The sequence below is a fragment of the Triticum urartu genome, chromosome 5 (assembly GCF_003073215.2).
Source record: "Triticum urartu cultivar G1812 chromosome 5, Tu2.1, whole genome shotgun sequence".
NCBI classification, from domain to species: Eukaryota; Viridiplantae; Streptophyta; class Magnoliopsida; order Poales; family Poaceae; genus Triticum; species Triticum urartu.
In genome coordinates this window covers 109,743,806-109,761,411 of record NC_053026.1, presented here as the reverse complement: position 1 = coordinate 109,761,411, position 17,606 = coordinate 109,743,806, and the positions used below count along the sequence as shown (strand labels likewise).

At 46.6% G+C, this 17,606-nt stretch overlaps 1 protein-coding gene across 1 annotated transcript; it reads right to left on the bottom strand.

Annotated features, from left to right (window-relative positions):
• Positions 1-234: 234 nt before the first annotated feature.
• On the bottom strand, positions 235-16,634 carry LOC125508093 (putative leucine-rich repeat receptor-like protein kinase At2g19210). The gene is made up of 12 exons (XM_048672676.1): positions 15,876-16,634; positions 15,589-15,782; positions 3,436-3,935; positions 3,150-3,288; positions 2,963-3,034; positions 2,713-2,784; positions 2,559-2,639; positions 2,274-2,440; positions 1,953-2,194; positions 1,756-1,882; positions 1,266-1,334; positions 235-1,081 (listed from the first exon to the last, which is right to left on the bottom strand). The coding sequence occupies exons 1-12, from the start codon at positions 16,398-16,400 to the stop codon at positions 396-398; spliced, it is 2,874 nt and encodes a 957-aa protein (XP_048528633.1). The 5' UTR covers positions 16,401-16,634; the 3' UTR covers positions 235-395.
• Positions 16,635-17,606: the final 972 nt, after the last annotated feature.

Here is a 17,606-nt window from a genome sequence, read left to right as displayed (position 1 = left end):
TGCCGACCGAGCTTCCGGATGCTTTAGGTGGAATTAACCACTCGTGAGTGTAGTAAGTGTCTAACATCTTCATAATTAAATGCCGCAGGCTTCTCCCCAGCTCAAAAAAAAGAGGAAAAGTATGGCAACCTGAACCAGGTTGTGTATTCTTGATATTTTTTTCTTGCTTTAGTTTGAGAAACTATTGATGGAATTACCATATGTGCAGCCCCATTTGAAATACCTTCCATTCAGTTCTCACACCAAGCTCACATCCTAATTATATAGTCCACAGAGATCCAACTTTAGTTCCTCATCAGTTACTTGCTACAAATACAGGACTAAAGTTTCTGATGCATACCAAACTTATATACAAACCCGAGACTCTAAAACCATACAAAATTAGACTGTTGGTCTCATCTTGGTGCCGGACCTATGTGAGTCGACGATGTATCGCCAACCTGCCCCAACTCAAGCACACTTTGCTGTTTCAGATCATTTGCTTGAGCATCGTTGTGCGAGTCAGCGCTTGTTGCACTGAGATTACTTGTGCCGCTAGTGACTGAGTTGTAATTGCCCATTCCACGAGACACCTCCAGCTCCAAGCATTCCTTGAGCTCAGCCACAACATCTGTCATCGTTGGTCGTTCCCGTGATGGTTGTTCTTTGCAGTGCAGTGCCAGCTCTGTAACCTTCCAGACTGAGTTGACATCATACTCCCTCCCCATCTTTGAGTCTGCAATGCTCTCGATGTTACCCTCGGAGAGCTTTTGGCGCACCCACTGTGCTATATGGATACTCTCAGTGTCAGTAATGGCGACCGCCGGCGACTGACCGGTTATAAGCTCCAGTAGTACAACTCCAAAACTATACACGTCACTCTTCTCACTGAGCCGGGATGTATTATAGTATTCAGGGTCAAGATACCCCAGGGTGCCTGCTGGTTGGGTAGTAATATGGGTCATGAACTCATCTGCGAACACCTTGGTCAGGCCAAAGTCAGATATCTTTGCATCTAGGTCAGCAGATAGCAGGATGTTCTTTGTTTTCACATCCCTATGGATCAGTGGCGGTTGGCAGGACTTATGTAGATACTCCAATCCTGTATCCATGAGGACCACGACCAGCGTCCAGTTAGCAGATAGCGATGAGTTAAGGATGTAGGTAAAAATTAGCTACAATTGGCCAGATGGATGAGGTTTTGGTCGGTTTAGCTGGTATAAGTACAAGTCCTGGTGCAATCATGCTACTATATTACAGTTTCAGGTGTGTATAGTCATACGAACCATGGGCAGAGTCGAGAGCAATCTTGAGACGCCGGTGCCAACTGAGGGGCGTAGCAATAGAGACCTCTCCTGTGACAGAGCATCCAAAAACATGGCTTATAAGAAGGTTTGCAGATCAGTAAAATTCTGACAAGAAAAGGTATGTAATTTATCAGTGTAATTTGGCCCCAATTTGTATCATGGAATAGGTGTGCCATTTAGTAAAATCTTGGCCGCTCTGTCCACTAATCTGTTAATACTGTACTGGACACATGAGTTTAGCATTCACAATTGACAAGTGGATAAATAAGTATAGTTTTGCATGCCACACTTTTGAGTTTGTTCAAAGTCATCACATCCTATAGAAAGTATGTGCTTGTGTAAAATTGTCCCTTTTTTTATGCCAATAATGTAATTGAATAAGTTGGAACAATGGGCACTAAACTTTGTAACAAAGGAAAGGCTATGTGGAACTAGTGAGGTGATTTTTTTCATGGAGATACTGACTTACCTCTTAGACGATCCTCTAGGTCTCCACCATGCATATATTCATAGACAAGGGCCAGTTGTTTCTTGTCCTTGCAATAACCAATCAAGGAAACCAGGTTCCTGTGGTGAACTCGACTTAAGTGTTGGGCCTGCGATTTGCAGTAAGAACATTTGGTTCAAGGATACAAACAATAAATTTCAAAGTAGTTAAAAGCCTACCTCAGATAGAAACTCCCTGTCCCCTTGAGATGATGTTTTTGAACGGATCTTCACAGCAACTGGGCTTCCATTCTCCAAATAGCCTAGAAACACAGCACCAAATCCTCCTCGCCCTACTTCTTCCTTGAAGTTAGCTGTGATGAGCTTCAGCTCTTTGTAGCTGAACTGTCTATTCTCAAACAGGTTCGACCTCTCCCTGTCCCTGGGGCTATTAAGCCTTGCGCTATTTGCCATCCATGTATCTGGAATCAAACCTGACTTTATATGGGTGATCTTTACTTACTACGTATAAATTTGCTGGTTTCCTCGGTGAAATATTACCTTGTTTAATTCTCCTTCTATGAAGGATGATAATTGCTGCCACAAACAGTAGAGTAGCTACAGCTATTGGAACGGCTATCGCAATGATGAGTTGTCTGTTATTTTTCTTGTCGTTTGGAGCACATGTAGAAGCACCATTGTCACAGATATTTGCATTATTACCAATCCTAGAATTAAAACAACAATGTCTGAATTAGCTAAATTTGGAGCAAGAAAATGCGAAGAAATTGATCCATTTTGACGTTAAAAAAAGAAAGAGTGAAGGTGTAAGTTAGCTATGCAAACCTTAATACAAGGGATCCATTTTGACGCTTTCGTACTAGAGCTGCAGGAATTGATCCACTGAGTTTGTTGCTTGACAAATCACTGTAGAGCACAAATATTTTGAAATATGCTGATGCACATATTGAAGTGAACTGAAGCAAACAAGTATACTTACAGGAATTTAAGTGATGGCATTTGTGCCAGAAAATCAGGTATTGGACCAGACAGGCTGTTATTGGACAAGTCCCTGGAATTAAAATTCTTATGAGAAAATGCTTGAGTACGTATAATAAAAAATAAAATACAAGCAATATTCTTATATTGTGTCAGATATTAAATAGCTGCTAAATACTAGAAGATTATGGGAACCTGAAGGTGTTCTTAGAGTCAGAATATGTCGTACGATGATCATATCGGGCACTTACAGGTATTGAAGAGATTTTAGATCACCGAAAGAAGGATCAACTGCACCGGTCAACACACTAGATGACAATACTCTGTTGCAAATCCCATAGTAGATTAGTATCATGCCATGGAAAAGCTTTCTTTTTTAACCTTTCAACTTTCAAGTACAAGCATGAATGTGCAGTTCTTTTGCACTTGACAACTTACAGAGCTGTTATCCATGCAGGACCAGATGAAGAATAACTGCAGTTCAGGCCATTCCAGGCAAATGCTTTCGGCGCACAAGGATCACCCATCCAGTTTTTCTTCAGCATGTACGTCTTGCGAATTCCCATCATGGCCTTGGCTGTTAATATGGAAAAACGGAGAAGCTGTTTCTGAGGTTCTGCTTTACGCTATCCAGAAACAAATAATTCAAAGCTACTGGACTAGCAAATTTCAGTCCAAATTAGGATCCTTGACAATGGAACACATGGATCAAAGCGCAAGGTACCGTCTCCATTGTTCGTTGCAAGCTCAGTCATCTGCCGCAGTGAGTATATCTCGAACGCGTTCAGGATGGGCGGGAGTGTGGCATCCGGCGTGGCGACAAGCGAGACGGTGTGCTGGCCTGACCCCTGCACCACCACCTGTTCCACAACCTCTGCGGAGAGGTACTTCGGGGTGTAACTCCGGCTGCCGTTCCATGAGGCGGCGTCGACGAGGATGTCGAACCGCCTCAGCGCGTTGCCTGGCAGCTGCTGTAGCTCAGCGAAGTAGAGCAGCAGGAGGTAGGCTGCGGTGCTGCTGTCGTTGTTCTGGGAGGTGTCCGGGCTCCATGAGAAGTCGAGCCGGGTTCCGTTCACCGGAGTGGCGGCACTCCGCAGCACCACAGGCGGCGCGTCGAAGCTGCTGGCCTTGGAGACGTCCACGTCGGCCGTCGTCATTATGTTGGTCCACGCAGCGACGTCGCCGTAAGACTGCCAGATGCGGTCATAGGAGTCAAATGGGTACCTGTTATTGTTGGCAAGAAGCGGAATCCGGTGTGAGAAAATCGGCAGAAATTGCAACTGGTGTGTCTTAAACTCCAGACTCTGGTTTGACACCTATAGATTTTGCAGAATTGACTCATGATCGACCTAAAATGTTGCATTTGGTTTGGTAGCAGAGAAGGCCAGTGTCGATCATGCTACTTGGCAGTTCATTCAGGAATGAAGTGCAACAACAATTTATATAGTGATATAATCTTTAGCTGTGGGGTCAATGGCCAGCCGTCAGTTTGACCGCATTTCAAGCGGAACTGCGTGTTAGTGTCTGCTGGGATTAGGGAGTTGTGATAATAAACCATGTTCTAGAAAGGTGATAATGTTTAGAACCTTGTTTTTTTTTTGCGGTTGTAGAACCTTGTTAGTTGTCTGAGATTGCTAACCACTCTTCCAGGGTGATATCTAGATGATTGCTCATATCATATGAGCTTTGCAGGCGAGATAAGGGCTAGTTCTTTTGGACAGCTTAAGAAATAAGCTGCCTCTCCTCGGCTTAAAAAATAAGCCGCTTCTTAAGTTCGTTGAGACTTCTAAATTAGCTATCCCACAACTAGTTTAGAAGCCCCGATGAATAAGAAAGACGGCTTATGGGATAAGTTGGGGAGAGGCGGCTTGTTTTTTAAGCTGCCAAAAAACTGGCCCTTTAGAGCAACATCAACTATGAGGGGTACAATCAAATGGAGGACAAAACTCAAGCTCAGGGTCACAGGGTTGTGTCATTTTTGTCTGTGAGACTGTTTTCAACTTCCACCTAACACCAGTTAGCTTTAGCCTGGATAAAAGTTGCATCCTTACGTAAGCACCGAGACGCCGGTGGAGAATGCGTCGGACAAGGATGATACTGATAAGATGAGCAAAGGTCAGCGTAAGAGGGAAAAGACATATTGTTATCGTTGTGGAGAACCTGGGCACTATGCGGTGGGTTGTACGACGGAGCTTTGTGACATTTGTTTGCGACCGAAACATGATGAAGCCTGTTCTCTTTTGTCAGCTCCTAAGCCGGTGGTGAACTTATATGGTGTGTGTGACGAAAAACTTATGTTCTTTGAGACTCCAACTATGAGATCTTGTAGACCACGGTTGGAGAATGCTAGAACTGGCATCATTCAAGTGACTAAGGGCACTCTTTCTGAGGATCAGATTATTTTACAACTCAAGAGATTAGTCTCTAGCTCGTTTCAGTGGGTTCTCGTTCGGATTGATGAGATGACGTTTAAGGTTGACTATCCCACGAAATATGATCTTGACAAGATTAATGAGTTTGGCATGTGCAAAGTTTCTGGTAGTGCATGTATTCTAGAGTTTGATGAGTGGAAGCGCAATGATCCGGTGGGAGTGCCACTTGTTCAGATTTGGGTCAGATTTTTTGGCCTACCCCCGGAACCACTTAATGACTATTTGGAGACTTGGAGCCTAGGGTCTCTTATTGGAAAGACTCTGGAGGTCGATATGCCTTTTACGCGTATGCATGGCATTGCACGTATGCGGGTGGGAGTTCGGGATGTGAATGCGGTCCCGTGCTTTTTAGATTGGGTTTATGATGGCATGAGTTATGATCTAAGAATTGAGATTGAGGGAGTTCCGATGATCCAAGATGCAGACAAAAGCATGAGTACTGATAGTGGGACTGATGGTGGTGACGGCAGGCAGGACGATCTTATGGACCATGACCAGCCTGCAAACAATTCACTTACTCCCGGGGGCAGGGTAAGGAGCCCAAGGCCCCAGTGGGCAAGGCCTCTGGTTCGGCGCCCATAGCAGGTCTTCGCCGAGAGGTGCTGGATGCGATAGTGCCACCATCTCGGATTCTCACAACATTGAAGGATGATGACCACACTCCTACGGATGCGAGATGCACGACCCCTGCCCCCATATCTCAGTCCAAGTCAGGACTTCGTTTTGGGTCTTTTGGAGCTGTTTCGGCACCTGGGCGTCTGTGGGGAGATCGGATGGAGCGAGATGACCCTGTTGAGCATGTTTTACCTCCGTTATCTCCTGTCCGGTTTTCGTTCGAGGGTGGTGATGCTATGGCAGAACCGATGTCATCTAAGGGAAGCAACTCGAGGCAGGCGGCCCCAGTTCTTCCTTCTTCGGCGGACGTCACACCTCGGCGGGCTACTCCTTCACCTACACGACCACACGAGGCGGATGTGGTCGTGGAGGGGTATGGGCTTTCTTCTGCTCTAACTCCGATGGAGGATGCGACTTCTACACAGGTGTCGCAGGAGGCGACGACGGTGGAGGTGCCGGCTTTGGGTACGGGTCCAGAACCGGAGCCGATGGTGGGCTTTCCGGTGCTACCTTCCGCACCTCACACTGGACGGGGGACGGACTCTTTTATCCCAGAGGTGGTGGCCTTTGGGGGTATTCCAGATCCGACGTCGGGAGGGAGGCGCTCCAGCCGGCGCATCCAGGAGCAGCCGGATGCGGATGAGTTTCAGCTTGGCCGCGCCATGCGGATGGCCAAAATCCGCGACACGGAGGCTTCTACAGGTTTGTCTTTAAATACCGATATTTCAGTTTTACATTTTTCTGAAGATGATATCTTGCATAGAGCGGATAAATTGGGTATTTGTTTAGGTGCCAACAATCGCGAAGTAGTTACTTCTATCAATGAGCTTCTTGATTTAGAAACTGATAGAGCAATGGCGATGCTTAATAATTTAGCGGCAGTCCAACCAATGCAAGAAAGTGAGATAAATGAGTTGGGTATGTGTGAGTTGGAGGGTTTATGCGAGGGTTTAGTTCCTGCAAACCTTCTACATGAGGAGACTTTGGAAGAGGAGGGGCATGCAGCCTCTCTGTCTTCACCTGTAGGTCCTGCCGAGGACATTAGTCATGCGGACTCTTTGATCCTCCCTCAGCCTCCAACGCGTAAACGGCAAAAAAAGGTGTATGGCCTTTCCGCGGCGCGTCGAAGTGCTAGGATTAAGTTTAAGAAGAAATTTCACGATGATTCATGAACGGCATTTTTTGGAATAGCAGAGGTCTAAGGGACTTGGCTAAACGTAGGTTTTTGGCGGATGCATCTCGGGATTACAAACTTGATTTTATTGCGTTGCTAGAGACTGGTAGGGCGGATTTTACTTCGCAGTTTCTTGGAACGATCTCAGGAGGTCTTGATTTTGATTGGCATTGTTTGCCACCTCGGGGAAGATGTGGCGGGATCCTCCTAGGTGTCAATTGCGAGTCGCTGGTGAAAGATCGTGGATGTCGCCTAGAGGGGGGGGGTGAATAGGCGTTTTAAAATAATTACGGTTTAGGCTTGAACAAATGCGGAATAAACCTAGGGGTTAATTTGCCAAGCACAAAGCCTAAAACAACTAGGCTCACCTATGTGCACCAACAACTTATGCTAAGAAAGATAAGCAACTATGTGATAGCAAGATATATGACAAGAAACAATATGGCTATCACAAAGTAAAGTGCATAAGTAAAGGGCTCGGGTAAGAGATAACCGAGGCACGAGGAGACGACGATGTATCCCGAAGTTCACACCCTTGCGGATGCTAATCTCCGTTTGGAGCGGTGTGGAGGCACAATGCTCCCCAAGAAGTCACTAGGGCCACCGTAAATTCCTCACGCTCTCGCACAATGCAAGATGCCGTGATTCCACTAAGGGACCCTTGAGGGCGGTCACCGAACCCGTACAAATGGCAACCCTTGGGGGCGGTCACCGAACCCGTACACTTTGGCAACCCTTGGGGGCGGTCACCGGTACCCGTCAAATTGCTCGGGGCGATCTCCACAACCTAATTGGAGACCCCGACGCTTGCCCGGAGCTTTGCACCACAATGATTGAGCTCCGAACACCAACAACCGTCTAGGGAGCCCAAGCACCCAAGAGGAACAAGCTCAAGGGTACCAAGCACCCAAGAGTAATAAGCTTCTCAACTTGTAACTTCCACGTATCACGTGGAGAACTCAAACCGATGCACCAAATGCAATGGCAAGGGCACACGGAGTGCCCAAGTCCTTCTCTCTCAAATCCCACCGAAGCAACTAATGCTAGGGAGGAAAATGAGAGGAAGAACAAGAGAGAGAACACCAAGAACTCCAAGATCTAGATCCAAGGGGTTCCCCTCACATAGAGGAGAAAGTGATAGGTGAAAATGTGGATCTAGATCTCCTCTCTCTTTTCCCTCAAAAACTAGCAAGAATCCATGGAGGGATTGAGAGTTTAGCAAGCTCGAAGAAGGTCAACAATGGGGGAAGAACACGAGCTCAAAGGATAAGGTTCAAAGGGAAGAAGACCCCCTTTTTATAGGAGGGGGAAAATCCAACCGTTATCCCCCACTCAGCCCCGCAGAGAGCGGTACTACCGCGGAGGCAGGGCGGTACTACCGCTCATAAGTGGTACTACCGCTCCCCCTCAGCGGTACTGCCGCGCCAGAAGAAAAGGGGCTGGGGCTGGGACCCAGAGCGGTACTACTGTGGAGGCAGGGCGGTACTACCGCTAATAAGAGGTACTACCGCCACTACTACCGCAGCAAGTGCTGTTGGAAATATGCCCTAGAGGCAATAATAAATTAGTTATTATTATATTTCCTTGTTCATGATAATCGTTTATTATCCATGCTATAATTGTATTGATAGGAAACTCAGATACATGTGTGGATACATAGACAACACCATGTCCCTAGTAAGCCTCTAGTTGACTAGCTCGTTGATCAATAGATGGTTACGGTTTCCTGACCATGGACATTGGATGTCATTGATAACGGGATCACATCATTAGGAGAATGATGTGATGGACAAGACCCAATCCTAAGCCTAGCACAAAGATCGTGTAGTTCGTATGCTAAAGCTTTTCTAATGTCAAGTATCATTTCCTTAGACCATGAGATTGTGCAACTCTCGGATACCGTAGGAATGCTTTGGGTGTACCAAACGTCACAACGTAACTGGGTGACTATAAAGGTGCACTACAGGTATCTCTGAAAGTGTCTGTTGGGTTGGCACGAATCGAGACTGGGATTTGTCACTCCGTGTAAACGGAGAGGTATCTCTGGGCCCACTCGGTAGGACATCATCATAATGTGCACAATGTGATCAAGGAGTTGATCACGGGATGATGTGTTACGGAACGAGTAAAGAGACTTGTCGGTAACGAGATTGAACAAGGTATCGGGATACCGACGATCGAATCTCGGGCAAGTATCGTACCGCTAGACAAAGGGAATTGAATACGGGATTGATTAAGTCGTTGACATCGTGGTTCATCCGATGAGATCATCGTGGAACATGCAGGAGCCAACATGGGTATCCAGATCCCACTGTTGGTTATTGACCGGAGAACGTCTCGGTCATGTCTGCATGTCTCCCGAACCCGTAGGGTCTACACACTTAAGGTTCGGTGACGCTAGGGTTATAGAGATATTAGTATGCGGTAACCCGAAAGTTGTTCGGAGTCCCGGATGAGATCCCGGACGTCACGAGGAGTTCCAGAATGGTCCGGAGGTAAAGAATTATATATAGGAAGTGCTATTTCGGCCATCGGGACAAGTTTCGGGGTCACCGGTATTGTACCGGGACCACCGGAAGGGTCCCGGGGGTCCACCGGGTGGGGCCACCTGCCCCGGGGGGCCACATGGGCTGTGGGGGGTGCGCCTTGGCCTACATGGGCCAAGGGAACCAGCCCCAAGAGGCCCATGCGCCAAGAGAAGAGAAAAAGGGGAGAGTCCTAAAAGGGGAAGGCACCTCCGAGGTGCCTTGGGGAGGATGGACTCCTCCCCCCCTTGGCCGCACCCTTCCTTGGAGGAAGGGGCAAGGGCTGCGCCTCCCCCTCTCCCTTGGCCCTATATATAGTGGGGAAAAGGAGGAGCAACCATACCTAAGGCCTGGCGCCTCCCTCTCCCTCCCGTGACACATCTCCCTCCTCCCGCAGCGCTTAGCGAAGCCCTGTTGGAATCCCGCTACTTCCACCACGCCGTCGTGCTGCTGGATCTCCATCAACCTCTCCTCCCCCCTTGCTGGATCAAGAAGGAGGAGACATCGCTGCTCCGTACGTGTGTTGAACGCGGAGGTGCCGTCCGTTCGGCGCTAGGATCATCGGTGATTTGGATCACGACGAGTACGACTCCATCAACCCCGTTCTCTTGAACGCTTCCGCGCGCGATCTACAAGGGTATGTAGATCCACTCCTCCCTCGTTGCTAGATGACTTCATAGATTGATCTTGGTGACACGTAGGAAAATTTTGAATTATTGCTACGTTCCCCAACAGTGGCATCATGAGCTGGTCTACGTAGTTTCTATGCACACTCGAGTCGAGGCGGTAGGAGCACGGAGCCGCAGCGGTACTACTGCTGAGACCATCAAGCGGTACTACCGCTCCGAGGAGCGGTACTACCGCTGTGGCCCGCGGTACTACCGCTGCGGAGCGGTACTGCCGCTTGTGACTCCTCAGCGGTACTACCGCTGGGTACCACGGTACTACCGCTGGGACCCTGACAAAAACCACACTCAAGAAAATCAGAACTGCCATAACTTCTGCATATGAGCTCCGAATTGAGCAAACTCAAGCTTGTTGGAAACAAGACGACGAGTAGCATCAAAACAGCGGCGATAGAGGAGACAAACCTCCAACGTCTGGTTATAGTAAGAAGAGGCAGGGGAGGTATGCCAACAAATAGAGGAGAGAAACCTCCAACCGAGAAGAACCGGCAAAACCTCCAACATCGAAAACATCATAGAAGATGCATGCGAACTCCGTTTTCGATGAACTCAAGCTTGTCATCAAGATGACCATAAGCTCTAAGACTCACAAAGAGAACCAAACAAGAACCAAGAAAGATGATGCAAGGATGCAATGGTTTGAGCTCTCTATGAACGATACGATCAAGCTACTCATTGAGAGCCCCCCTTGATAGTACGGCAATCGATCCCATAACCCGGTCTCCCAACTACCATCATGAGACCGGTAAAATAGAAAACCTACCAAGGGCGAACCTTTGCCTTGCACATGGTCCATTTGAGCTAGATGATGACGATCTTGACTCCCTCAAGTTGGACCACCTTTCTTGATTGGGTTGACTTGATGAAGACTAGTTGATTACTCCCCCATACTCCACTATGGGTGAGCCACTCTTCCGCACATCTTCACAAGTTCATTGTCACCACAAAGGACGGCAAGCTTCAAGCATTTGATCTCTTCGTGATGCTCCACTTGAACTCGCACACGGCAATCTTGATGACGATCACCACTTGATGTCATCCTCTCCATGGGTTGAGAGATATCTTCCTCTTGACACAAGCCCATGAACATGTACCTAACCCCACGTAGAACTCTCACATAGACCATGGGTTAGTATACAAAGCACAATGGACAATGCTTACCAAACCATGGGATCACTTGATCCCTCTCGGTACATCTTCTATGCTTTCTGAGTTGATCAACTTGATTCACTCTTGACTTAGTCTTGATCAACCTTGAATCTTTCCAACTCTCTGCATTTGGATGATGTCTTGAAGGTAAACATGAATGATCACACAATCTTCTTCTTCAAGACATGCTTGCAATAAGCTCAACTCTCAAATGACCAATCTTTGGATAATTCCTTGAATAGCACCTTGGTCGACACAAACTCTTCTTGAAACCAACACATGTACTCCAAGAAAAGCCTATGGACAAAACCTTCAAATATAACTCAAGGCAACCATTAGTCCATAGAGATTGTCATCAATTTCCAAAACCAAACATGGGGGCACCGCATGTTCTTTCAGCTGGAGGTGCTTGATGTTTTCTGGGGGGAATTTGCAGTTAAGTTCCATGTGTGGTCGAAAGCTGACGGGTTCAGGTGGGCTTTAGTGGCTGTGTATGGAGCGGCACAGCCTGAGCTTAAGTCGGACTTCCTCGCAGATTTAGTTAGGATTTGTGGGGATGATACCTTACCTGTTCTTGTTGGTGGTGACTTTAACATTATTAGAAGACGAGAAGAGAAAAATAATGACAATTTTGATGGCAGATGGTCATTCATGTTTAATGCGATTATTGAAAGCCTGGACCTGCGAGAGATTGATCTCACAGGCAGGCAATTTACTTGGGAAAATAATCTTCCAAATCCGGCGTATGAAAAACTTGATAGAGTTCTCACAAGTATAGAATGGGAACAAAAATTCCCTCTTGTGACGGTGCAAGCGTTACAGAGGGGAATATCTGATCATACACCCCTTCTTGTAGACTCTGGTGAGGCGGCTCACCAAGGCAACAAAAATGTCTTCTCTTTCGAAACTGCGTGGTTCGAGAGAGAAGATTTCCTTGCGTTGATAGCAAGGGAATGGGCGGCGGAACAAAGGGGAGAGACAAATATTGATCGGTGGCAGAATAAGATTCGACATCTTAGACAGTTCTTGAGAGGATGGGCTAAGAACAATAGTGGGGTTTATAGAAAGGAGAAAGAAAGACTGTTAAAGATCCTTAATGACCTAGACATAAAAGCTGAAAGTACTGCGCTGGATATGGATCAGCGAGTTTCTAAAAGAGAAGCCGAGGTTTTGCTAGCGAAGCTTCTTAGAGAGGAGGAGTTGAAATGGGCACGTAGAGCGAAAGTGCGCCAGGTGGTTCAAGGAGATAATAATACTCAATTTTTCCATATGATTGCCAATGGGAAACATAGGAAGAAGAGAATCATTCAACTTGAACAAGATGAGGGGACGATTGTTGGTCATGAAAACCTTAAAATGTATATTACCAACTATTATAAAAAACTATTTGGGGCCCCAGCTGAGAATTATGTCGCCCTCGATGAGAGCATGGTGGACGACATTCCTCAACTGAAAGATGAAGAGAACGAAGTAATAATTGCACCTTTCTCTGAGAAGGAGGTGTTTGATGCAATATCCCAAATGGAAAATAACAAAGCACCTGGTCCGAATGGATTCCCAGCTGAGTTTTACAAGAAATGTTGGGGTATTATTAAAGGTGATTTGATGCCAATGTTCAATGATCTGTTTAATGGCCACCTTCAACTTTTTAAGCTTAACTTTGGGACTATCACGTTGTTACCAAAGAAGGCGGAAGTGATTCGCATTGAGCAATTCAGGCCGATATGTTTGCTCAATGTAAGCTTCAAGATTTTCACAAAAGTTGGTACAAACCGTCTGACTCAGATTGCTCATTCGGTGGTACAGCCAACACAGACTGCCTTCATGCCAGATCGACACATCCTCGAGGGAGTGGTCGTTCTTCATGAGACTTTACACGAAATTCATTCGAAGAAGCTCGATGGAGTGGTCTTCAAAGTGGATTTTGAAAAGGCATATGATAAAGTGAAGTGGTCATTCTTACAGCAGGCCTTACGTATGAAAGGATTTGATGAGGCCTGGAGGAAGCAGGTAGAATCATTTGTACAAGGGGGTAGTGTAGGCATCAAAGTAAATGACGATATTGGCCAGTATTTCCAGACGTTAAAAGGATTGAGACAGGGAGACCCGATGTCGCCAATTCTCTTTATTGTCGTGGTTGACATGTTGGCCGTTCTTGTTAATAGAGCAAAACAGGACGGTCAAGTAGGGGGGCTCATACCACATCTGGTTGAGGGTGGGGTGTCCATTCTTCAATATGCCGACGATACCATCATTTTCATGGAACATGACCTTGTTAAGGCCAGAAACATGAAGTTATTGCTTTGCCTATTCGAACAACTATCAGGGTTGAAAGTTAATTTTAATAAAAGTGAGCTGTTTTGCTTTGGACGTGCCAGAGAAGAACAAGAAACCTACAAGCAACTATTTGGCTGTGAAATAGGCGCACTACCCTTCACGTACCTAGGGATTCCGATTCATCATCGCAAGCTCACAAATAAAGAATCGAAATGTATCGAGGATCGGTTTGAAAAGAGGCTAAGTTGCTGGAAGGGCAAACTTTTGTCTTATGAAGGAAGATTGGTGCTTATTAATTCTGTACTCACAAGTATGCCCATGTTCCTCCTCTCTTTCTTTGAAGTCCCGGTTGGGGTACGGAAAAGATTGGACTTTTATCGATCTAGATTCTTCTGGCAAATTGATGAGAACAAAAATAAGTATCGTTTGGCAAAGTGGGATGTAATTTGTAGACCAAAGGACCAGGGAGGCTTGGGAATTGAAAACTTGGAGGTGAAAAATAGGTGCTTACTCAGCAAATGGTTGTACCGGTTATGCACAGAAAGTGACGGAGTTTGGGCTCAGCTATTGCGTAACAAATATCTCTATGCCAAAACACTAGCCCAGGTTACGGTAAAAGCGACTGACTCACCATTCTGGAAAGGGATTATGAGGACGAAAGTGGCGTTCTTTAACAGGATCAAATTTATCATCGGGAATGGACGGGATACTCGATTTTGGGAGGATACTAGGTTAGGAGATTCGCCGCTGGCCTTACAGTATCCTTCCCTTTACAACATTGCGCAGCGGAAAGAGGTTTCCGTTGCTACAGTGCTGGGTACTATCCCGCTTAACATACAGTTTAGACGGTCTGTTATTGGCAACCGTTGGACTAGGTGGATACATCTTGTGCGTAGGTTAATGGAGGTTAACCTTTCGGATGTACCAGACACTTTGCAATGGAAGCTTTCCAACTCAGGGGTCTTCTCGGTTAAATCCATGTACATGGATTTGATTAATACCGGGACCATCCCGAGGACAGCTCATATTTGAAAAGTTAAGGTGCCCTTGAAGATAAAAGTTTTTATGTGGTTTGTGCATAAAGGTGTCATTCTTATAAAGATAACTTAGTTAAGCGTAAGTGGGAAGGAAGTAAAAGATGTTGCTTTTGTGATCAGGATGAAACAATAGAACATCTATTTATCAAATGTCCACTTGCTAAACTGCTTTGGAGAACTATCCATGTTACTTTCAACATAACTCCACCTCGCACGATATCACATTTGTTTCATAACTGGTTGACTGGAGTGGAGCCAAAGTCCGCGGCACATATCCGAGTGGGAGCATGTGCATTACTTTGGTCTCTATGGAATTCTCGCAATGACGTTGCATTTAACAGACAAACCATTACCAACTTTTTGCAGGTCATCTTCAGAGCGTCTACTTGGATCCGTACGTGGTCATTACTCAGTCGTGCGGACCACAGGGAGCATATGGATATTGGATGCAGCCGATGGGAGATGGTTGCACGGGATACTTACAACCGGTTTGGATGACGGTCCAATAATAGGATAGACGTTTAGTCTCCTAGTCTTGCTGACGACGGTTGTGATTTTTATTTTTGGCCGCTTGTGGCTTTTCTTCGCTTAGTGCGACCTTTGTTTATTTTTGAGACCTCCGTTTGGAACCTTTGAAACCTTTGAGATACTTTTTAATAAATGGTTGTGTGTATCAAGAGATGCAGAGGCCGGGGGTATACCTCCTTTTCGAAAAAAAAGGTTTTATGTTATTCAGTGTGCATACGCGGTGTCATTTTGGAGCAGAGTAAGTGCATACTAGTAGCGGTTTTCTTACGACTCTGCAAAGCCTATTTTAAAATGTTCATCCAAATGGAAACTTGTGCAATAAACCAAGGAATGCTGCTGCCCTACGTGATGTGTGCAAATGGTCAAGATAACCCACTTCGACGTTCACATCAAGTAAGTAATCGGCAGGCAACTATAATATGCATCAGTAGTTATCACCGGAGACCGGACGAACCTGTATAGCTTATAGGAACTAGCCGGCCGCCAGAAGTGGTAGCGGTTCAAGGCGAATCTCGCCGCCGGCCGGCGAAGGTTGAGCAGGAGCAGCGACTGGTTCACGGTGGCCTCCGGGTACATGGCCGCCCTGAGCGGCCTCAGGTCAAGCCCGGAGATGAAGGGCGTACCCTGCCCTATGTCCACCAGGCACACCTGTATGTAAACCAAAAATAGTACTTGTCATCAACCCGTTCATCACTCAAGAAAAGCTCAGACTGTGAAGTCTGCCTAGAGGACTCCTGGGACCTGAAAGAAATCAGCCGGGGACACGACGACGGCCTCGAAGATCAATATGTCGTCGGGCGCGGTGACGTTGACGGCGGCCCAGCGGTTGACCCCAAGGTAGAGGTGGAAGGACGGGGGCCTGTTGAGCGCGTCGTAGTTGCCGTAGTAGAAGCTGGACCTGACGAGGTACCTGCCTCCCGGCGAGAGCCCCCGGAGCGTGTAGCAGCTGCGCGCAGCACCACCGGAGAAGTGGCGTACGGTGAGGTACCGCGCCGCCAGGCCGCGGTCGCTGTACGGCGGGCTGATGCCGGCGTTGGCCCCCGCTCCGGCGTCGACGAAGCCGGCGTCCGAGACGTACCTCAGGCCGCTCGTGGACTCGTGGGGGTAGCTCGTGCCGTCGGCGATCCCGCAGTCGACGCTGATGAAGCCGAGGGCGTCGGACTGGCCGTGGATGGGAGTGACGAGCTCGGGTGACACGAAGCATGATAGGAGGAGGAGGGACACGAGCAACCGAGGACAAGCTGGCTCCATGGCTGGCTGCTGCATGCACGTTGTTCCTCCGGCGGGTCTTCCCTCTCTCCTGATGTTGTTCTGTCCTTTTATGTGAAAGTCAAGGCCTGGTACGTCGTACGTGTCGCTGCCAGCCGGCCGGCCGGCGAGGTTGGTGGTGTTGGAGGAGTAGTGGCGACGTTCGGTTGGGCTCTCATCAGGCGGTTGCGCGTGAAGGTCAACTCGTTCGTTGCAAGTGAGAAGTGTTATCGGCGGAGGAAACGCCGGAGAATTTCGGGGGTCGCAGCAGCAAACAAGTCAGCAGTCAAGCGAAAGGAGCATACGGGATTGAATTAGGAGAGGGCCGATTAGACTATTCATAGTGGGGAATAACTTACTAGTAATATACATATCTTACCGGTATATGTTACTACCTCTATAAAAGCAAGTATAATAAGGTGACGTAAGTGGGTTGTAAGAATTTAAATATTATATTATTGTTGAGTTGGATAAGAGAGAAAAGGAGAGAGAAGAGAATCGGGTTGTAGACTTACAGCTGGCTGTAGCACAAGCTTCAGAAAGTTTTGTGAGAGTGAAAATTGAGTCATATGTTAACAAAGTAGTATTTCTTATAGCCAACTATTATGTGTGTTGGGTATTACATTGGTTATAAGTGACATGGCAACATGTTATAGTCAGGAGCTGGCTATATTATTTATCATGCTCTATGGAGAGTAACATACTATGTGTGGTGTCACACTTCATTCATTAGCTTGTAGACTCATCTTATCTTGATATATATGATGTTATTGTGGGTAAACTAGCTATATTACTCATATCATCTCTCTTCTCATTAAATCATTGTCACATAAACAAATTTACTGGGTTAGACCTTATGTTACTATTGAAATTACTCGTGCTATGGGCAGTTTTACCGACTACTACTGAATATCCATTTCTGAGTCCAGACTCATCTGCATTTCATTTCCGGCCAGCGAAACACATTTCTTTACTTCTTTATTTCATTCAACGACATTTTGATATATTGGATTATATAGTTCACTAATTCTTCGCTACGAGAGCAAGACCAAAGAAAATAAGAATCACAATTAAATATTTTAAAAAATATCCAACTTCTATACCTGCTCCCACTAGTTAGATTAATATCTTCTTCATGTCTTCATTGTTGCTTCTCTGTATTGGCTTCTTGAGTTTGCACATTGATTTCTTCTTCTATTCTGAAGAATTCAACGCTTGCTTCGC